General features: G+C 53.8%; 1 protein-coding gene across 2 annotated transcripts in view; it reads left to right on the forward strand.

Moving 5' to 3' along the window:
• Hdac7 (histone deacetylase 7) overlaps window positions 1-22,592 on the forward strand; it is a 36,376-nt gene that overhangs the window by 3,573 nt on the left and 10,211 nt on the right. The window contains exons 2-13 of one of the 2 annotated variants that reach the window (XM_055626847.1): window positions 15,211-15,401; window positions 15,497-15,587; window positions 15,895-16,006; window positions 16,492-16,607; window positions 16,995-17,120; window positions 17,453-17,544; window positions 17,733-17,843; window positions 17,975-18,155; window positions 18,328-18,524; window positions 18,741-18,914; window positions 19,790-19,991; window positions 22,381-22,514. In XM_055626847.1, the coding sequence (XP_055482822.1) occupies window positions 15,211-15,401; window positions 15,497-15,587; window positions 15,895-16,006; window positions 16,492-16,607; window positions 16,995-17,120; window positions 17,453-17,544; window positions 17,733-17,843; window positions 17,975-18,155; window positions 18,328-18,524; window positions 18,741-18,914; window positions 19,790-19,991; window positions 22,381-22,514 (1,727 nt within the window). The remainder of the gene's footprint in view (window positions 1-15,210; window positions 15,402-15,496; window positions 15,588-15,894; window positions 16,007-16,491; window positions 16,608-16,994; window positions 17,121-17,452; window positions 17,545-17,732; window positions 17,844-17,974; window positions 18,156-18,327; window positions 18,525-18,740; window positions 18,915-19,789; window positions 19,992-22,380; window positions 22,515-22,592) is intronic. The other variant, XM_055626848.1, reaches the window with a different exon arrangement.

Below are 22,592 nucleotides of genomic sequence, written 5' to 3' on the forward strand. Positions count from 1 at the left end.
TTTTTTTTTTTTTTTTTTTTTTTTTTTTTTTTTTTTTTTTTTTTTTTGGTTTTTGGTTTTTGGTTTTTTAAGACAGGGTTTCTCTGTCTAGCCCTGGCTGTCTTGGAACTCACTCTTTCGAGCAGGTTGGCCTCGAACTTACAGAGATCAGCTTGCCTCTGCCTCAGGCATGTGCTGCCATGTCTGGCATCCTGTCCATCGTCTTTAAATGCTAGCTACTCACCCCGTTGCTTCAGGACCCTATGAGGAAAGTACAAAGAATATTATCAGGCCCCATTCCCGCTGTCTGTCAGAGTCTGCGGGAGTCAGGAGAGGGACCTGCCTTCTCACTTGCATGGTGGCTAATTTTGGTGCCCAAACCTGTGCCAACCTCTTTGTTTGTTTCTGTGGAGGAGACAGACCTGCAGAAGGTGTGTGGTCTGAGGTCACAGGGCTATGTAGAGAAAGAATTCAGACACAGTGCACGCTTCCAAGACAGGTCCAGGATTCAATGTGGTTACCTGTGTGTACACTCAAGCCCGGCGGGTGTGGTGAAGGGGACCCGGTAGGGCCAGCTGCCGTAGATGCTGCCTCAGAGTGGCACTGACTTATCCTTTGGCGTTCCAACCTTTCTGGCTTTGTTCTTGTTACCTCGGAAGCCTCAAGAACCACACTGGCAGCCAGGGAACCCCGTTTGCCAAGCTGGTCACTCAGCAAGCAGTTCATCCATTTGTTACAGACGTGCCGAGCTCTGTGGCATGCACTGGATACAGATGTGTGGTGGGCACAGAGGAACACGCTTGAACTCAAGGTGCTACTGCTCTCCTGGAGAACAAGAAAGCATGGGCAGGAATGAGGAGATGAATAATTTTATACCTAGTGATTAGTTCTCGAAGGACACGAACTGGGTAAACAGCATGGTGGGACTTCCTTAGACAGAGTGGCCACGGGAGGTCTGAGGGACACCGACACCTTTTCTCCCCAGACTAGAAGTGAGTCCCTGGATGCAGGGGACGGATGCGATCTGGACTGAGCTCTCACTGAGGGTGGGAACTGGACTGCCAGTCTGGGGGACTGCAGAATCTTATTCCCTCATGGACACCCTCCCCCTCCCCTACCACTGCCACCACGGGTTGACCCGAGGGACAGAGAAGCAGGGACAGCCAAATAGGGCTCAGATTAAAGTTAAGAACATGGCAGGCTCTGTCAGGCGCTCCCAAGCACCGCCCATTCCTAACCCTCCTGCTCCACTTCCTTCCTGGCTCTTTCCCTTCCTACCTTCTCAACCTGGGGGAACCACTGTGCCAGGTCCCTCCCTTCTGGGTGTAGCTGGCTGCCTCTGTGGCCACTGGGATTTATTTATCTAACTCAGGGTCACCAGGGAGAGAGGGTGGGTCGAGGCTCCGAGAACACTGGGGTCCTGGGAGACAGCAGAACCAGAAATAAGGGCAGGGGTTCTGAAGTGGGCAGGGCTCATAAGAAGCTGCCCAGCTGGGCTTAGGCCAGAAGAGCTTCGGGGCTCTCTTTCTGTGCCCTTATATTTGCTCCCCAAGCTGAATGTCTCTCAGACCAGAGGGGCAGAGGGGTCTGGTTCAAGCCACCTGCTCTACTTCCGTCTGAAGGAAGTTCCCTCTTGGGTCCACCTGCAGGCCTGCCTCTACACCCCATCTCTAAGGAGGTTAACCTTCACCCCAGCAATTTGGGCATAACTTCCCTGCTCTCCGCCAGCAGCCTTCAGACTTCTTCTTCCTCTCCTCAGTAGAGGGTTTTCCCTGGGAGACCCAGAGTTTCCCACTGACAGCTGGCACAAGACAGTGCAGCCCCCGAGGAGTGGAGGAGCCTTGAAGGAAGAGAGGAGAACTGCTTCCCTCCCTCTCCCTTCAGGCCCCTCCAATGCCTTCATCTCTAGGCCCCTGCCTGCTAGCCTTTCCCTGCCTCAGTGGCAGGCTCTTATTAGGGGTCGGAAAGTGCAGGAGGCAGATGGGACTCGGTGTTCCCACCCTATCCCCAGGCCACTTCTCTTCTCCTATTGCCATGCTGGGATGGGAAACCGTGGCGGTCCGAAATCCTCAGCTTCATAAGCTGGAAATAACCAGAGAGCTCCCATTGCCCTTGCCGTCCGCTTGGCTCCCTGCGGAGCTGGGTCCAAGGAGCCAGCTTGGACCCAGAAGTCCTCGGCCCAGAAGTCCGATTCCCCTTCTGCAGCCTTCGGGATGGCAGGGAGGAGCGGGGCAGGCTGGGAGGTACAGGTTCGGAAAGAGTCGGGGTGGGGGAATTCGGAGACTTGGGCTGTAACCGACTTGTTTTGCTTGCCCCACAAACCTGCACGTCCGGGGCATCCGCTGCGCCCTCCGGGGCCTTCAGGTTGTAGAAGTGCTCTCAGAATGACAGACTGGTGCCACCGGGTTGGGGCAAGGGGGGTGGGGGTGAAGGGGGGAGCCCCAGGCAAGGGGGAGCTGGAGGGTTAAAAATAGCTGCAGTCGGGTTTCGGTTAGCAAATGTGGAGGCGGGGAGCTGGAGGCGCGGCAAACGGGGCTGTGCTTCCCCTGGGTCCCGGAGTGAGTCACCATGAAGAGTTGGTGAGGCAGCACCCTCATCCGCCACTCTGCAGGGCTGCACGCAGGGAGCCCAGGGCTCAAAGAGATACAGCTCTGGGCCAGAAAGGCTGTGTAAAATGGGGAAGACCTGGGTTTGAACGCCAGTGGAGTAGCCGTGGGGACTTGTGTGAGGCCTCAGAGTTTGTTTTTCCCTGGCTTTTCCAGCGTCATCCTCATCGGGGAGTGTAAACTCTCTCGTTGGAGTCTAAAGCATCCTCCAGATGTTAGTTCACATGCCCAGTGCTGGTGGCAGAACCCAGCAAGGGCCAGTTCCGGTAGGGACAAGAGGAGAGAATGGTTGATCTGGGCTGAATCTCTCTTTCTTCAACAACAAGCCGAGCTTGGGCACTTTCTTCCCTGGGACTCAGTTTCTTCGTCACTAATGTGGCAATAACAATATTTTCAATTTCGCAGGGTTGCCATAGGGATTAGAGGAGACGGTGTGAGTGACTTGTGCCTGGTAGGAAACCAGTGAGCACTGGATACTCATCCTTATTATTGATATTACTGTTCATATTTTTAAGGTCAGGAATGGAGAATGTTGGAGACATGACAGAACCGGGCCCAGCCCCAGTTCACAGAAAAAACCAGGCCAAATTCGCTGCTCTAGATTCCTCCACCCCTGTGGGCCTGGAACAGCAGAAGTCTGTAGCCAGCAGTCACAGGGTGGGACCCCCGCATCTCTTGTTCACTCCCTTCCCAGAGAAGCGGAGTGAGGGGAACCCCAGGCCTCATAAACCCCAGCTGGTTTATCAAAGAGACTGCCGTGCCATCCTGGGTAGATGGCCCCTGATGGCTTCCTATGTGGAATACCTTGCCAACATCTGCTGCTGGTGACCTTTCTTTTAGCTCCTCCCTGGCAGCCCTGAAGAGGAGGGTGAAGCAGAGGAGGGGTGGGCAGGTCAGTGACATCAGCAGTATTCCCAGTGCCCTGGCCCTGGAAGAGACATGAGGCATTGCTTTCAGGAAATATCATTATTCAGCTGACAGGCATTCATTAAGTAAGGCCTGGCTCTGCCTAGCCTGGGCTAGGCTCTCACTCTGAGTCACAAGAGGCAGAAGGCCCTAGCATGCAGATAGCATGGGCTCCCTCAGGATGCTGGGGTCCAGGAAGATGTGGAGTCCTTGAAAGCCCTGTGGCCTAGTTCTCATGTGTTGACTTTGCTCCCGGGGTACGCACTTGTGTCTTGTCTGTACAGTGAATTGTTACTGTAAAGGTAACAGCAGAAGCAGACAGTACAGGGCAGTAGCAGTAGTGGAAAGTAGCATGCTCTGCAGAGCCCTACCATGAGAGGGCTGGACCCTGGACCCTCGGGCACATGCCGTCCCAGTTTCCCTTGTGCCCTTTGAAAGGGCTGTCTTTTTTTTTTTTTTTTTTTTTTTTTTCTAAAATGAGATTGCAGTACACACACTGTCTTTTTCAGTCAGCGGCCTCTACCTTCCTGTGCAGTACAATCATCTCATCCAGTCCCCATCTGTCTAGAAATCATCCTTGCTGTTGTTTTGTTCAAACCAGTTGCTCAGGACCTTGCATCTGGCCGTTGAATTCCCTGAAGGCTGTGTGAGCACCGTAGCTGGATTTGTGGTCTGGGGAGATCCTTGGTAAGTGTCCAGGGCGGCCCTGGCTGCAGAAGGGGATGGAATCACCCAGAGAGATTCTGCCTGATAGACTTCTGCCATTTCCCCAGAAATGACAGGCAAAAAGAGGAGGCTACGATGGCATGACTGGATTTGGGGACGTCTGGGGTATCTGCTGTCATTAATATTAATGTGGTATCTCAGTGCCAGCATTCATAGCTTGTTGCTATTCAAAGACTCCAGATGCCTCCCATTTACTTGGTCTGTACTGGGCGCCCACCCCTAGGGTAGGGAGAGGATGGGGTCTGTGGCCCGTGCCTTCCACCTTCCCCAAACCGAGGGCTTCTTGGCTGTTCTGAATGTGGGTGCTCCTCTCTGCACTGGTGGGTGCCTCAGCTCTTCCACCTGCCCAAGGTCTACCCAGGGGAGAGGCTGTGTCCTTCCAAGGGAGTTTATTCTGAGGACCAGTCTGAGGGTGACTTGCTCTGGTTATGCAACTGGCATTCTCTATGGGGCTTGACAATTTCCAGAGTGCTCTCACAGCCTGCGAGCCTCCAAGGCAGCCCGGGGAGGTCTGCTTGTTTAGTTATACCCTGCTGGAAGGAGCCAATAAAGCGGTGAAATGCACAATCAAGAAACTGGGGAAATATAAAATGGATAAGGAAGTGGAGACGAGCCTCCTGGAGACAGAGGCTTGCAAGGGACTCCGCATGTTTTGTTATTTGGTGTGTTTTGGATGGAGTAGCTCATGCTTTGTGGAAGCATGCCAGTGCTGGGGGTTACTCTGCTATTCTGTGTGTTGGTTGGTGGCCTCACTTCACCTATTAGGAGGTGTCCATGCAATGTACAAGTTTCTTTTCTCCCTCCCTCCTTCCCCCTCCCCTTCTTTGCCCTCCCGTCCCCTCACTCTTGTTCTTTCTCCTTTCTCTTTTCTCCTCTCTTGTGGCATGGGGATAAGCCCAGGGCTTTTCTCGTGTTAGACAAACTGTCTAAGGCCAAGCTACACTGCCCTTTTGCGTGTTTCTTAACCTCCTCAGGCCCCGTTTTCCTTTGTAGCAGCACCAGCTTCATAAGGCTGTAGAGGAATACGTCGTCAGCATTAACGCACGCTTGCTGGACATTATTAATGTTATTCACTAATGGTTAGAATAACATTGTAAGTAGCTAGGAGCTTTCCCCTGCCATCTCAGGAACAGTCTGGGAGACCTTTGGTTGGATCAGATGGAAGGTGCTAAGGAAGGGACTTACTTTCCCAGATACACAAGCCCCTGGAAGAGGCAGACTTCCCAGCTAGGAAGAGTGGGGTGCACAGGTAGGCCCGACCCAGTAGCAACCCTCAAGGGGGTGAAGACACCGCCCCCAGAAGCAGCATTGGGGTGGTGACTCTGCTTCCTGTTGGGGCAAGCAGTTGAGAAAGGCTGGCTTGGATTGGCTGCTGGGCCAAGTGGGTACCAGGAAGGAGAGAGACAAGCCCTAAGCTCGTAGCCCCCACATTATAGATGGGGCCTCAGATCTTGCCTGCTTAGGATGTTTTCCCTGTGATAGAAAAAGATAGTGGCTAGGCTTTGTAGTGAACTTCCAATAAGATCAGAGCTGCTGGAACAAGGGAGTTATGGGTGAATGTAGAATTTAAGTGCCTCCAGGCTGTCAGTGTTTAGAAATGCCAGGGCCATTTGGACTGCCTTTAAAGCCTGTCTGCTCAGGAATTCTTTAGGTGGATAGGGCAGTGCAGAGCAGGCCAGGGAGTGATGGCAGGCCGAGGGAGTCACCTGGGGGAGGTAGCATTTCCACAGAAGAGAGTTCAGAAAGGCTAAGGAGCAGTTGGAGAGGCCGCAGGAGGTGACAGAGGTCACAGGGTCTGGCTGTTCTTTAGGAGAGAGGCAAGAGCCATGCTCTTGCATGAATGACCTGGGACCCCTGCCTCAAAATCCGTGAGGCCACCAGAGGAGCTGGGTAAGTGACAGAGAGCCAGAGGGGACACTTTGCTACTCTTGAGAAGCTTGATCCGCTACTGCCATGGTTACATCTACTTCCTGTTTGATTAATTTTAAACGCCGGTGGGGGAGAGTTGGGGAAGGCTGGGTCCTGGCTCGGGTTACCACTGTGTGGGGCTGTTTACAACAGCGGCATGTGGGATTCCCAGAAAGAGACTCCAAACCGGACATCCTGTGGCTGCAAAATACCCAGGTGTCAAGAGCTAAAAATAACTGCCCTAGAGCTCCAGCCACCCAGAGGTGGAGGGGAAGGGGCCTGCAGGCAGGAGGCAGCCTGAAGCCTGCACTTCCAGACCTCTTACCTCTGGGTGTCCAGCTGCCTTGCCAGCGAGCTCTGTCTCTCGTCCCTTTGCAGCTGACCCCAGCCCTTTATCGGTGTAGGCACACATCCCAAGCTGTCCACCTGCCTGCTGAGCCTGCATCTGCAGAGAACCTGTGCAGCTTGTTTGGGGGCTCCTGTGAAAGAGAGTCTATGAGAGGGCTTGAGAGCATTTAGAGCAGTGGTTCTCAACCTGTGGGTCAAGACCCCCCAGGGTCCCATCTGCCACTGAGCAGATGCCCCTCTGAGCCCCTAAACCTGTGGCAAACAGTCCTATTGTGTAAGGTGTTTACCAAGTCCAGTTACTGCAGGTGACTTTTTGGGCTGTCTTTCATGGGGATCCACGGGTAAATGAGACTGCCTCTGGCCTCCGGCCTGCAGCATAGGGTCAGGATAGCCTCTGGCCCGCTCTGAAGAGCTTTCTTTACTGTAGGTTTGCTGCGTGCTGGCTGGCCTCAAGGTGTGTGTTAGCTGAGAGCAGGATTCTAGAGCCATCATGCTGTGTGACCTCAAGTGTTTTTTGTTTTTTTTTTTAATTATTAATCTTATGCTACATGTATGTGCCTGAGTGTATGTATGTGCACAGTGGGTGTACAGGAACCCAGGGAGGTCAGAGGAGGCATGGGATCCCCTGGAACTGGTGTTATAGACGGTGGTGAGCTGCCGTGTGGGTGCTGGGAACCGAACCTGTGTCCTCTGCAAGAGCAGTAAGTGTTCTTAACCGCTGAGCCATCTCTCCAGCCCCTGACCTCGGTTTATTTGTGCTGCTGGGTCTTAGTCTATGTATCCATATACCAGAGATAAAAACAGTAGCCTCCTGGGGCTTGTTACAAGCATTGGTTCCATGAGCATGTGACAGGTGCTTGGAGCAAGTACTCCTAGTGCACAGTAGTTTGGGTGGAAGGGAACAGGAAGCCTGTGTTGTTGGGAAGAGTGGAGCGGAGTGATGGAGCTGGGGACATACAAAGGCAGATGCTCGTGGTTGAGGAGGGAGGATGTGCTAGGACCAGGTATGGATTCCTAGCGTCCGAACGAGGTTCTTCCAGGTTCGGGGCACACAGGAATATTAGGCAGCTGTGATGGTGCATGGTTGATGGCAGCTGGCCTCTCTTCCCATTGAAGCCCTACTGGGTACCACCGTGGATCATGCTCTCCCCATGTGACACAGTCCTTAAGGCTACAGATCCTCACTCCCTTCATAGGCTTCTTTTGGGAGTCCACTCTCTGTCCCCTGGGCTCTGCATAAGCCTGAGCAAGAAACAGTTCAAAGCTAAGAACATGAAGTTTTGGAGGGGGTGGGGGTTCGAGGAACTGTTTTAAAGGTCTGATTCCAGGAACAATTTTAAGGAATCTGGAGTGAGTGAGTAAGAAACTTATGTTCTGTCATATGTTTTGTTTTTTTGGGTTTTTTTTTTTTTTTTTGGCTCTTTGGATTTTTTTTTTTAAAGGTTTATTTATTTTATTTCATGTGTGGGTATTTTGCATGCATGCTTATGCGTATTCCTTAGAACCAGAGTTACAGCCAGTTGTGAGCTGCCATGTGGTTGCTGGGAATTGAACCCAGGTCCTCTAGAGGAGCAGCTAGTGCGCTTAACAGCTGAGCCATCACTCCAGCCCACGCTGAATTTTTTTAGTAACTACAGGTAGTATGTATTTATACAAAATTGTTTAGGTTATAACATAAAGTAGGAACACATTTTTTAAATTGTGTGTACACTCGGGTGTATATGTTGGTGTGTATGTATTCATGTGTGTGTACATATGTGGGTGTGTGAGTGTTTATGTGTGTGGGGTGCATATGTGTGTGGAGGCCAGAGGCCAACCTCGGGTGTCATTTCTCAAAAGACATCCATCTTGCTGTTTTGAGACAGGCTCTCTCACTAGGACTTGGGGCGGCAGTTAGTCCAAACTGTCTGGCCAGTGACTCTTATCCCTGCCTCCCTAGTGCTGAATTGTTAATTTGCACCAGTATATCCAGCTGGCTTTTAAATTTCTTTTTTGTTCTATTTTATGCGTATGAATGTTTGGCTCGCACATATGTCTATGTACCATGTGCAATTTTTGTTTTATTTTATGTGCATGGTGTCTGTGTACCATGTGCGTACAATGTCTCCAGAGGTCAGAAGAGGGTTCTGATCCCCTATAACAGTTACAGGCAGTTGTAAGCTGCCATGTGGGTGCTGAGATTTGAACCCAGGTCCTCTGGAAGAGCAGCCAGTGCTCTTATGCATGGAGCCTTCCCATCAGCCCCTTTTCCCAAGTTTTTATGTGGATGCTGGAAATTCAGCTTGGATCATCATGCTTACACCACAATCACATTACCAGCCAAGCTAGTGCCCAAGCCCCTAAAAGGTATTTTAAAGCCAGGCACATTTTACTCCTAGAAGTGTATATTCTTTTAGTTTGAGGCTAGCTAGGGGCCCAGTCAGACCTCAGAGGATTGATCCCCGTGCCTCAGCCTCGGATTACAGGTGAGGGCTGTTTGAAGCAGGAAACAGGCCTCCTTATCTGTCAGGCTCCTCAGCCCCCAGCTGGGTGGCCTCTGGAGATGTCAGCACCTGCATTTGGAATCACCACTCACAGTGGTCTGCTTAGACTCCTGCTGGTTATGAGCTAGCACCCTCCTCACACCTCCCTCTGCCCTGAGGGGACTGGCCTGAGTGGCTTCTGATCCTCCAGGAGCTCAATCAGATGCCTGGAAGAAGAGGCCTCTTTCCATGGCTCGCACAGGCCTTAGAGGCCTGACAGCCGTGATGTTCCTTCTCCTTGTTTTATTCTTGGACTCTCCTGGGACCCACTTCTCTCCTCTGCCAGTCCTCACAAGGAGTCAGGCTTCGCTTTCCTCCTGTATCGCGGCTAGAGACTCTGAGACTGCAACCTGGGGTGGAGAAGGCTCAGCCTGGAGCCCAGGACCTTGGCCTCCTACAGCCAACTGCTTTCCCCTTGCACCTGAGCCTTCCTGGAGCTTTCTTTCTAGCTTATATCCAGGGACCAGAGAGCTGGGAGTAACCTGGGCTCAGGTTTCTCATCACCTTGTGGGAAAGATGAGGTCAAAGCTGGGGCCTGAGGCAGTGATGGCAAGCCCAGAAACTCAGCTTGTTCAGGGCCCCCAGAATGGGCCCCCACGGTGTTCAGTCTGGAGATTTGGTAAGAGCTGTGATGTACCTACAGAGGTAGGAGATCTGAGGCTCTTGATTCCCGGTGGAATTAGATGCTCTGGTTCAGGAGGGAGGCTTGGTACATCCCCCCACTGACTGAATTGCTTAAGCCTGACTGCAGTTGCTTCCAAAAAAGGTGTAAATGGAGGGGTTGTTATCCAGGCTCCTGAGGAAAGCACCCAAACCCAACCAAGAGCCACGTGAAGGGGTTCAGTCCTGGATAGTGGTGTCAGTCCCACAGGTCAATTCTCCCTTGTTTTTCATGTGGTTTGACCCACATGATTGCCACCCTCTGAGAAAGGTAGTGAGGTCACTGAGAAGGAGGGATCCCCAAATTCAGGCCGGAATGGAGATGCAGGATATTCTTTTCAGCTCAACCCTCCTCCGCAAGGCACCATGAGGCACCGTCCCTCTCCATTCTCAGGGAGCGAGGGAGTAAAGGGCTCTTTCGAGAAAGTGCTTCTGGATTTGGCCTCTTTGGCAGTATGCATTATGTCATAGGTCACGGCCACAAACCGCCCCTTCCAGCCGGCGTAACAAACCACAAGGCCCAAGGTTATTTTTCTCCTGTCCTCAGTGCGTGGTGCCCAGACCTGTGGTTAGCAGGGGTATGAGGCAGGGAAGGTCTTACCGTGAAGGCAAGGTCAGAGGGGAAGTGCTCGCAGATTGCCAGGTTGCGGGGAGCTCTGGGCCTGACAGAGTATCGGAGTTTGGTTTCTGCTGCTCTGATAAACACCAGGACCGAAAGCAGCTTTCGGGGAGGAGAGGAAAGGGTTTATTTGGCTCACACTTCCATGTCAGAGTTTGTCCATCCTTGAGGGAAGGCAGGGAACTACCTGCCACACAGACAGGTCCATGGGCCTGCCTGACGGAGGTAATTCTTCGTTTTTGGTGACCTCTTCCCAGGTTGGGTCAGATTGACAACCAAAATTAACTGTTATACAGGCAGCTTACTAAGAGTCAGTCCAGGTGTGGGGCATGCCTTTGATCACAGCACTCAGGAGGCAGGAGGAGGTAGGTCTCGAGGTCAGCCTGGTCTACAAGCTGGTTCCAGGACAGCCAGGGCTGTGGTACAGAGAAACCTTGTCTCAAAAAAAAAAAAAAAAAAAGAAAAGAAAAGAAGAAGAAAGAGTCAGTCCAGAAACCTCTCAGGGTCAGGGCCCACGGAAGAAGGGGTCCAGAATGTGAATGTTCCTAAGAAGAGGAGGCTGTTTCTGGAGTAGGTCTTCCCTGGGGATCACAAACCTTGAGAAATATTTGTGTCTTAGGCAGGAAGTCGTGAGGAGATCATTGTGTGTGATTCATCAGTTACCGAAAGGACCGACCGTGTGCCTTAGAAAGTGTTACTGCAGATGATAATGGCTGGTAAACGCTGCCACCCATACCATAATTAATGATACGCAGAGGTGTGAGGACACTGTGAGTACATGAGAGGTGAGGAGAGCAGGTCAGATGAACACCGTGCCAGTGTGGGCTTGGGCAGACTGCCAAAACTGGTTGAACTAATGGGTAGGGCAGTGTGTCCACCCAGGACTGGTACTGAGCCATGGGCGCCGATGTACCACAGGCTGCTGGTCAGAGTCTTTTCTGCCTATGGCTGCCCACTAAGTACAGCTCCAGAAAACAGTGCCCATTTCCCTTCAGAAAGCAACCTTCTGCACTTGGTCTGGTCTGAGGAAGCATACCCACTAAACGCTGCCTGCAGAAAGACTGAAGGTTCCTTGACCTTCCTGGGAGGGCCTTCTGTCCCTCATTCCTGAGCTGGAATGGCTGGACAGTGTGTTCACTGGACAGGTATTGTGAGAACGCACAGCTACTTCCCCTTCCACGCCTGCCTTGCTCTTTTTGCTGCCAACCAGCCTGGGGTCCTATTGTAGTTTTGTGGACTATTTTCCGTGGAAAAGATTTCTAGCTCTGGTTACCTCAGAAAGAGGCTTGAGGCCTAGTGGGTTTCTTTTCTTGGACAATCAAGGTGTCAGGACACAGAACGGGGAGGAGAAGGCCCTACACTGAGGACCTTGGGGTGTGTATCTTCACCATTTCAGAGCTCTTACCAGATCTCTCCCGACCTGCAGCCACAGTCCAGCTCCTTCCCACTGTGCAGACCATTCCTGTTCCCTGACATTTCCTGTATGCTTCTCTAGGCCTGCCCCCCCCACCTCCCCCTGCTGGCCCCACCACGCCTCCCAGCCTGATTTTTCCCCCTCAGGCTGTTGGGAGCATGCTTTGGCTGCCCAGGGAAGATGGTATCTGACCACATCAGGGAGGGCTGAGGGCATTGTCGGGTGAGCTGGGGCCTCCTTAAGTCCCCGTTGTCGCTCGAGTAGCTGAGTCACTCAGTAGCTGGCTGCAGAAGAGGGAGCTGGAGATCCCACTCCACCAGCCTGGAGTGGCAGGGCCAGTAGCCCCCCTTTCTCCCCCAGACACACCTTCACGTCTCTTCTTTCTGCAGATGGAACCCAGGTAAGCCTGGGTGTCTACTGCCCCAGTCTCCCTGGCACAGGTAAACATCAGGCCTGGGAGAGACTGGTTGGTGGGGCATGAGGGATAGAAACAACCTGGGAAAGGTGAGGCCTGAGGGTTTGAAGAAGTAGGGAGTGAGCTGGGCCAGAGAGTTGGAAGATGGGGGTTCCAGGGAAGGCACATTGCTGGGTCTCCAGAAGAATAAGAATCAGACTGGGAAGCCCAGCAGGGAAGGGAAAGCCAGGATGCCGTGGGTGGCCTGGTTGGGTATAGCACAGGAAAAGGAGGAATCTAGTGTTTATCCTTTATCCTCAGGCCCCTGCCCCAGTCAGACACCAGGTAAGCTGTGTTCTTGTCACTCTGTCCTCAGTCCTCAAGGGCCTTGCAGGGAGGAAAAGTCTCTCATTGGTGAGATAACTTTCTCCTGGGCCCTCCCAGTGGCCTGGGCCTTCTCTGCTGTCACACACTCTTCCTGGAGACTGGGCTGCAGCAGAGGACTGACTTCCTGTTGCTGCACAGATTTAGAATGTACCCATGGAGCCGGGTCTAGGATGGAGGCTGGAGGCATCCCTGGCCTCAGCTCCCAGTGGATACTGAGGATCTGCTGAGTGTGGAGACATTCCACATAGCAGAGAGAACCAGAAAGTCAGGGAATCTTTGTCTTGGTTCAGCTGTCCCAAAGCTTGGGGGAGACAGGACACACAAAGCAGGGGGTGGGGGGATGGTAGCAACACGGGGCCTCTGCTAAATGAGAGAAACCTGGCTTGTGACTTTATTGTATCACCCTAAATCCTCAATGAACCTCACCCCCGTGAAGCTCCAGCCTAGGCCACTGAGCAGAGATGGCAAGATTCCCCCCATGGTTCTGCGTTTATTGAGTGATTACCTTATGCCAGGTAGTGTCCTAGGTCCTGAGATGACGAGCAAAGGCAAACCTAAGCCCAGCCTTTGGAGCTTAACCCAGGTCTGGTACTGTTATTGGACTGCTTGCAAGGCGGTGAGCAGCCGATGTGGAGTCGAGCAGGAAAGGCATGCTGCAGCCTGGCCTTCGTCGGGCTGGGCTTTGAGCAATAGGTAGGATGTGGGAATGGAGAGGTGAGGACTGTCCTGGGAGGAGACATAGTGAGCTGAAGAACAGGGAGATGAAATATGCAGGGTTTGCTGTGGGATGAAGGCACTGTCTGAGTGGGTCTCTGTTCAGATGGAGACCAAGTTGAGGTGGGTGTTCACGGGCAAGTGCCTGAAGGAGGCTTCTCCAGAGAACTTCTGCCGGACCTGTACCTTGTTGGGGGGCTGCCCTATGGAACCCTCAAGTGCCAAGTCACCTAGACAGGCATTCCCAAAGTTCTGAACAGAGTCCCTCCCCTGTTCCCGGCGTCCCTTTGCACCGGTGGTGGTAAGCTGAGTAAAGCATGGTGGTGGCTGTTGGGCGGCCGCTCCTAGCTTGTTGTGACTGAAGCTACAGGCCTCCAGTATGGTGCCCTTCTTCTAAGCCCTGCGTCGTCAAGGGAGTGACCTCAGGCAGCCAGGACACCAGAGCTAGGGAAGACTGAAACCTCTCATGGGTTGGGAATATGTTGCCATTGGAGGCCCATTCTCTACCGGAATGATTTCTTAGGTAGCCACGTGACCGGGGCTGAGGGCACGGGATCTAGGCACCGTTTACTGTGGGTGGTATCTGGATGCAGTCATTCTCTCAAATGCCAGGCAGGGCCACAGCAGGCCTGGCTGGACTCCTCTCTCATGTCCATCTCACAGGCAGGATTGAAGTGACACCCCTTAGGGACAGCGTCCCACAAGCTCTTTCCTTGCCCACTGGGAGCCCATTCCAAGGGAGGTGATTCCCTGAGGGTTGGCGGGAGAATAGAGCCTTGGCCTTAACAGCACAGGACCCCATCCCCTCTCTCTGCGCCTTGCTGGGTTGGCTCTAGGCAGTCCCCCTCACTGGGGCCTCACTCACCTCATCTAGGCTAACAGGTAGCAATAATTATCATCCAGGGCAGGTGGACTGGGAGTTGAGTGGGTTTTGTCGCACGCACGCACGCATGCACACACGTACCACAGATGTTAAGGTTATGGCTCCTATGGTTGCATCAGGCCACAGGCTACATTTCTGAACTTTCCCATCGATGCTTTGCGGGGGATCTTCTCATCAGTGCCAGACCTCAGGGATAGGTGTGGCTGCTCTGTGAGGGGGAGGTGCCTGAAGAAGGCCTCTGTGGGGAGTCTCCCCCTCTCTCGCATTCTCATCCCTTCCCTTCCCTAGGACCCCCCAACAGCTCCACCTCCCGGCATCTCAGAATCTCTGGCTGCTTAGCCCATCCTGGCCAGCTGGCTGTGCTGTGCTGGCACACTCCCTGGTCTGCTGGTGAGCTATAAATAGCTCCTGCACCCACGGCCTTGGCAAGGTGCTCCTGGCATGGGTGCAGAGGACACTGGAGAAGAGGCAGCTGATCCTGCTGCCCCCGCCAGACCAGGCCCACAGCTGGCCCGAATGGGAAGCAGGGGTCTGTACCACAAGCTCATGGGCCTGGTGAGCTGAGGGGCCTGCCCTGAGAACGGGGTTCAGTAGGCCCTAGGTGCCTAACCAGGGCTGATAGTGAGCTCTAGCACTATTTCTAGATCCCAGGACCAGAATGGTACAGACATGGGAACAAGAGAGTGGCAGCTGAGGGTCTGGGAGGGCTGTGGGATTAGCGGCTGAGCAGAGTGGGCCTGTTTACCACTCTGAGGCAGGCTGACCTCATCCCTGGAAGGACAAAGGCCAGCGGGATATAGAGCCTAGAACTGCATCACTGTGGGTGTCACTGCCCTTAAACCCTGTGACCTTAGCCCCAAGCCAGTGGAGATGCGCCGCAGAGGGGAGACACCTTGCTTTACTGTCAGATGGCTCGGCTCTAGCCATCGGCAGTCGGAAGGGACTGCGTCTGTACTCTGTGGACCTCCTTTCCCACAGGTAGAACACAATCCAGTATCTACCTGTAGCTCCCTGTTTGGCTTACGAGGAAAAGGCCCCCCCGAGGGTGTTTTGACTGATGTTGAATCAGCCCCAGAGGGTTCAGTAGTCTGTGACCAAGTTCCTGCAGGCTAGTCTTCCAGCTGACTCCGCTGTGTGTCCCTAGGCTGCCCTGCCCTCCAGCCAGACACACCAGGCTCTCAGTCCCAGCCCATGGACCTGCGAGTGGGCCAGCGGCCCCCCGTGGAGCCCCCACCGGAGCCTGCGCTGCTGGCCCTGCCGAACCCCCAGCGCCTGCACCGCCACCTCTTCCTAGCAGGCCTCCAACAGCAGCAGCACTCAGCTGAGCCCATGAGGGTAAAGACAGAACTCCCCAGGCACACCCCAGCCTCCCTAGACCATAGCTCCGTCCTTTGCTCCTGCCCCTCCTGAGCTGCCAGCTCTGTCCACAGCTCTCCATGGACCCACCAGTGCCGGAGCTGCAGGGGGGACAGCAGGAACAAGAGCTTCGACAACTCCTCAATAAAGACAAGAGCAAGCGAAGTAAGGGTGGGGCTTGTCTCCCCTCGTTTCTGCCTGGGTGTACAGGGTCAGTCTACCGTAGGTCTGGGGGGAGGAGTGGGGGATGCCCTCTGTTTACCTGGTTCTGCGTGTGAGCAGAGGTGGGTATGGGAGTGCCTAGAGGATGCACAGGAGGGGCGGGGCCTCAGGCTTGGCTAGCTCTCTTGCCCGAGGGGTCCCTGAGACACCCTGTACTGAAAGTGTGGCCTGGGCAGTGGGCAGAGAATGTGCCCAGGAGGCTTCCTATTCACCCGTTGCCACCAGCCTTCCTGGTTCTCTGCCTCTGCAGGTGCTGTAGCCAGCAGTGTGGTCAAACAAAAGCTGGCCGAGGTGATCCTGAAGAAACAGCAGGCGGCCCTTGAGAGGATGGTCCATCCCAGCAGCCCCAGTATCCCCTACAGGTAGGTCACCGCCCTTGGGTCCTCCCTGTGCTCCCTCTTCTCTACATGCTCACCTGTATGTGCATACGGCCCCTCTCCTCCCCTGCACTGATCACCTGCTTCTTTGTGCTTAACCATAGTTCCCGAAGTCCCCCTCAACCAGTACCTGCCTTCCTCTCCCCTTCAGCTTTCTCCCTACATCTCATCTGAGGCCCCTCACATCCCCAGAAGTCCTGGTTCCTAGAAAAGGCTCCTACACTGAGTCTGCAGGGCGTCCTAGGCTCCAAGGCCCGAGTTTTATGCTCAGGGCAAAACATCTTCCTTAGCATGGGTGACCCATTACTGCCACCTGGAGATGGCTCCTGTCATGCCGGCTCCACACTGCCCAGCTCTGTGGGTGGCTCCTTTCCTGGCAGGTGTGCTCAGGAAGGCACCTGTGCAGAGTGAGAGTTCAGGGCCTTTGGGCACCCTGGGCTCCTGAAGTAGCCTTGACGCTCACCCTGCAGAGCTCTTGAGCCCCTGGACACCGAAGGCGCTGCCCGCACCGTGCTTAGCAGCTTTCTGCCTCCTGTTCCCAGCCTGCCCCCTGAACCCCCGGACCACTTTCCCCTGCGTAAAACAGGTGAGCCAGGCACATGGAGACCTCTGAGGGGGTTAGATTAGGTAACTCTGAGGGGATTAGATTAGGTAAAGGTCCTTAGATCTAGTTCAGGAGTGTGGGGGTGAGGGAAAGCTGGGACATTTGGCACACTAGCTTTTAGGGGGTTTTTGTTGTTTTTTGGTTTTGGTTTTGCCTTTTCCCTCTATAACCTAGAGGTGGTTGGGAGGGAAGAGGTCCGGCTTGGTAGTGCATGCCATTAGTCCCAGCACTCAGTAGGCGGAGACAGGTTGAACTCTGTGAGATCGAGGCCATCTTGGTCCACATACTGAGACCCTGTATCAAAAAGAAAAAAAAGGTGAAGGGAAGGGTGGCTGGCATAGGGGTGGAGTGACTCCAGCTCCTCTGCAGTGTCTGAGCCCAACCTGAAGCTGCGATATAAGCCCAAGAAATCCCTGGAGAGGCGCAAGAATCCCCTGCTCAGGAAGGAGAGTGCCCCGCCCAGCCTTCGGAGGAGGCCTGCAGAGACTCTTGGAGGTAGGAGCCAGATGGACCGGATGGACCGGGGAGTGGCTGTCCCGATCCACGATCCACGGTGTTGCCCCTCCTTTAGGCCACCTTCCACCTAGGTGGAAGTTCCCATGCGGGACTGCTGAGTGCCCCACACACCTGCCTGCCAGAGACTGAAACCTCAGCCTGCTGGGTCACCATTTACCGTGAAAATAAGCTTCTGTGGGCCAGCGCTGGTCCGCCAGCTTTCTGTTCCTCTGGGGAGAAAGCAGAAATACATCCCAGCAGGGAAGGAGCCGTGACTGGGGATCTTGCCCGGGACCACCCACTCCTGACCTTCCTTTTTCCTCTCCCCTCAGACTCCTCCCCCAGTAGCAGCAGCACACCTGCGTCAGGGTGCAGCTCCCCCAATGACAGCGAACATGGCCCCAATCCTGCCCTGGGCTCAGAGGTAAGGCCTTGCTGGCGACTGTCCTCTCCTGGGGCAGCTCTGAGTCTCGGTCTTTTCTCAGCGAGTGGCCTGGCCTGAGGCTTCAGGGTCTGGGCAGTCCCTAGTAGGGCCTGTTGGGTGTTCAGGGGACGGCATACCGGAGGGAGAGTTCCAGGACTGGTGACCCGTCACCCTGCTCCCCATGGCAGGCGCTCTTGGGCCAGCGGCTGCGGCTGCAGGAGACCTCTCTGGCCCCGTTCGCTTTGCCGACAGTGTCCTTGCTGCCCGCAATCACGCTGGGGCTGCCTGCCCCTGCCAGGGTGAGTGGCTGGGGCACCCTGCCCCCGCTCCGAGCTTCTCCAGCCTCTTTCCTGCCTGTGACTATTGCCTCACTCTTTTTCTTTCCTCGCCTGGGATCCTCTCAAGCTCTGACTTTCTGCCTTTCTTTCAGGCTGATGGTGACCGCAGGACCCATTCGACCTTGGGCCCCCGGGGTCCAGTCCTGGGGAACCCCCATACTCCCCTCTTCCTGCACCATGGCCTAGAGCCAGAGGCTGCTGGCACCTTACCCTCTCGCCTGCAGCCCGTCCTCCTGCTGGATCCCTCGGTCTCTCATGTCCCACTGTGGACTGGTGAGTCTTGATACTTTTCCCAGGATGGCTGGGATTTCTGCACCTTGCCAAGGGGCCAAGCCCTGGGAATGACCCTCCAGTCCCTCACTGTCTGTAACTCCTCGCCAAGCCCTGCCTCCTCTCTATGGCTCCCAGGGTTCCTTCCTTCCTTACATCATCCTATGTTTTCCAGTGCCTGGGCTTGGGCCCTTGCCCTTCCACTTTGCCCAGCCCTTACTGACCACCGATCGGCTCTCCGGGTCAGGCCTCCACCGGCCACTTAACCGGACCCGCTCAGAACCCCTGCCCCCCAGCACCACCGCCTCCCCTCTGCTGGGCCCCCTGCAGCCGCGCCAGGATCGGCTCAAACCTCATGTCCAGCTGATCAAGGTGAGAGGAACGAGACGGGGGAGGTGCTGAGGGCATGCCTGACTGACTGAGCCCCCGTGGACTGAAGGAAGGACACGAACAAGGAGGAGAGGCCTGGAGGGCAAGACAAGTGGCTGCTGGAGAGCCAGCAGGATGAATGCAGCCTTACCCAACCCACTGCCTGCCACCTGCCCTTCTCTCTGTCCCACTTCTCAGCCAGCCATCTCCCCTCCCCAGAGGCCTGCCAAGCCCAGTGAAAAGCCTCGACTGCGGCAGATACCCTCGGCTGAGGACCTCGAGACAGATGGTGGGGGAGCGGCCCCTGTGGTGAATGACGGCCTGGAACGCAGGGAGTCAGGCCACGTGCCTTCTGAGGGCAGAGGCCCCGTTTCTCTGCAGCAGCACCAACAGGTATGCTGTGCCCGAGGATGCTGAAGAGAGTTTAGTCAGAAGGCTCAGGGCTTGGCATAGGATGGGGAAGGGAAGGAGATAGGAAGTCAAGGCCCACACCAAGGTGCATTAGTACGTGTGTGTGTGCGTGTGTGCGTGTGCGTGTGTGTGTGTGTGTGTGTGTGTGTGTGTGTGCGCGCGCGTGTGTGCGCGTGCGCGCGCACAAATACTCCAGCAGCCTGCTTTCCCAAGGAGAGCCTATTCCTGCTTCTTGGCTTGTCACAGAACCACACATATTCTCAATCTTCACCCTTCTCCCAGCAATTGGCTATCTTATATCCAAAGGTAGCTGGGGCAAAGGACCTGTGTGTGTGTGTGGGGGGAGGGGGTTGTGTGTGTGTGGTGTGTTGGGTGAGGCTGAGCAGGGTGTGTCCTGAGAGCTGTGAAGGAAGGTGTGTCTGCAGGCCTGTGCTCATAGGTCCTTTTTATGAGGGCAGCAAACCTTTCCAGGGAAGAGCTTACCGAATCACATCCCCTTGGCAAAGATGGCCCCAGCAGAGACCCTTTCTCCAAAGACATGGGCTCGGGACCTTACGAACTGGGAAACGGGATTCCACCGGCAGCGCTTGGTGGTGACAGTCCACATGTGTTTAATGTCTCGGGCAGTCCTAGGAGAGGCGATCCCAGTCAGAGCAGACTCGAGGCCTAAGGCGTTCTTGCAAAATCCGGTCACTGGGCCGGGTGCTGGTTTTCAGGGAGCTCAGAGAATAGATAAGCCAGAGCTCACATCTGGAACGTCCCTGGAAAAGGAGTCTACCCGGAGGGTCCCTAGACCTTGGGTAAGAGCAAGTGGCCAGATCTAAGAAACTGGAGACTGTGTCCATGTTTTCTTGCAGGTGTCCCTCTGGGAGCAGCAGCGTCTCGCTGGGCGGCTCTCCCAGGGAAGCCCCAGGGACTCTGTGCTGCTACCTCTGGCCCAGGTTGGACACCGGCCCCTGTCCAGAACTCAGTCTTCCCCAGCGGCCCCCGTTTCCCTGCTGAGCCCAGAGCCCACCTCTCAGACCCAAGTTCTCAACAGCTCAGAGACGCCTGGCACAGGTAAGATCAGAGAGGGACTGGCGGGGAAGCTTCAGGAAGTGGCGAGGGCATGAGTCCGTGTCTGCGGACTGCCTTTCAAGAGAGTTCCGGAGGCCACACCTTAATCTCGTGTGAGCTCCATGGTACCCACGAGGCAGGTGAGGACATGAGGACTCAGGAAACCTAAGCTGACAGGGACTGGTTTACAATTAAGCGACAAAACTGGCAGTCGGGCCAGGACAGGAATTTCAGTCTCCTAACATGACCAGCCCTTTAAAAACAAGAACATTACTCATGATTGCTGTGCTCGTAGAAAAGTATTTTGCACATTTTGAGACATGCAGGAAAAATATAGTAATAATAATAATAATAATGTCACTAAGTTATCTTACTGCCCTAAACTCTGCTGTACCTCATTCCAGGTTTCAGTCAGCCATCGTACCTGTCTGATGTCACAAACGTGTCAGCTATGTTTTTCACCCTGCTTAACTGAGTCCTTTTTAATTTTTTGTTTTGTTTTGTTTTTCGAGACAGGGTGTGTAGCTCTGTGTAGCCTTGGCTGTCCTGGACTCTCCTTGTAGACCAGGCTGGCCTCAAACTCACAGCGATCTGCTGCCCCCACCTCCTGAGTGCTGTTAAAGGCATATGCCGCCATGCCCAGCGAGTCCCTTTTAATTTTTTTTAAGTGGTGCTAGGATTGAACTTAGATTCCTGCTTGTGATGGACAGCTGTTTTGTTTCCAAGCTACTACCAACTCTGCATTCTGCCTTCTCAGCCAGCATATTATAAAAAATCTTACCACGAATCCTTAAAACTGAGATTCTTATATTTTATCATAGTTTTATTTCTTTTTAGCTTTTGAGACAGGTTGTCCCTCTGAGGCTAGCTTTAAACTGGTAGCAGTTTTTCTCTTAGATTCCCAAGTGCTAAGATTTCAGGTGTAAATCACCATGCCCAGCTCAATGTCAATTTTAATTCTTATTAGTTGGACATTTAAACATTTTTAGTTTTAATTTTTATTCTCCCCACCCTACCCCCCACTTCAAGACAGGGTTTTTCTGTGTAGCCCTGGCTGTCCTGAAACTCCCTCTGTAGACCAAGCTGGCCCTAAACTCACAGAGATCTACCTGCCTCTGCCTCCCCAGTGCTGGGATCAAAGGCGTGCACCACCATCACCAAGCTTTAGTGTTAACTTTGTTTTTGAGATAGACTCACTAGGAAGTTCTGGCTGGCATGGAACCCACAGAAATCCGCCTATCTCTGTCTCTCAAGCCCTGGGGTTAGAGTGTGCTCCTCCACACCTGGTCCTTAGTTTTCTTATGTTTAAGTCTTTGCTTCTGTCTGGGATTATCTCTGTAGGGGCACTCCTAAGGAGTGGTATTCCTGGGTAAACTAGAGTGAGCATTTTGAAAGTCCTTGGTATCCTGAGATGTGTGGACACTGACCCTCCCAGGGGCAGGGTGTGTGTACAGGGCCTTTTCTGGAGACTTCCCTTGGGGCAGGCTGAAAGGCAATTCCTTAATACCTTAGAGGGTTGCTTCTGGTACCCCAAGCTCACCTTATAAACATACAAAAACACAGATGCTCCAGTTCTTCATGTGAAAAAGGCATGATGTTTTCGTTTAACCTATGCACATCTTTCCATATATTTAAATCACTTCTATTTTGATTTTGATATATAATACAATGTAGGTACTATGTAAATAGTTTCATGTGATTTGCTTATTATTTACAAGGTAAAATAGTTTTCTGAGTGTTTCCCATGGTGCGGTTGGGAGGCCAGTGACTGTGGGTATCCCTCTCCCAGTCTTTTTTCTTTTTTAGATTTATTTATTTATTTATTATGTGTACAATGTTCTGTCTGTATGTACACCTGTATGCCAGAAGAGGGCACCAGATCTCATTACAGATGGTTGTGAGCCACCGTGTGGTTGCTGGGAACTGAGCTCAGGACCTCTGGAAGAGCAGTCAGTGCTCTTAACCTCTGAGCCTTCTCTCCAGTCCCAACTCTCCCAGTCTTTATGTTTCCCTGGAATTGTTTTTTCCTCTCTGTGTTGGAGCTTCTGAGTTTGTGACACCCACAGGGAGATGTCCTGTGTTAACTCTCTCTAGGTTTAGAGCATGAACTCTCAAGGGCGTAGGAGATGTGTAGGGCCTTATGAGGAGTAAGAGTGCCAACAAGGCCATGCACAGTAGGTATGAGTAGGGGGGTGCTGCCCTGGTGTCTACATCAGGCAGTCTGAGACATTTAGACATGTGCAGAGGGAAGCAGGGCAAGCTCTCCACAGAAGAGCTGCAAAGGGAATGCAGCGGGGGACATGTGCAGGCTCTGGAGGTGTGGGCTGTTCTCCATCTGTAGCCATGGCGGCAGTCTCCCTGGCATCCCAGCCCTGACCTCTGCTTCTTGCAGGGCTGGTCTATGACTCTGTGATGCTGAAGCACCAGTGTTCCTGTGGAGACAACAGCAAGCACCCTGAGCATGCAGGCCGCATCCAGAGCATCTGGTCCCGCCTGCAGGAGCGGGGTCTCCGCAGCCAGTGTGAGGTGAGGAGGTGGGGCTGTGCAAGGGAAGGGCTGAGAGGCCTTAGGGTCAATAAGAGATGACAGAGTGGGCAGTCTGGT

This window comes from Psammomys obesus, unplaced genomic scaffold (genome assembly GCF_907164565.1).
Source record: "Psammomys obesus unplaced genomic scaffold, mPsaObe1.curated_primary_1811, whole genome shotgun sequence".
NCBI lineage: Eukaryota > Metazoa > Chordata > Mammalia > Rodentia > Muridae > Psammomys > Psammomys obesus.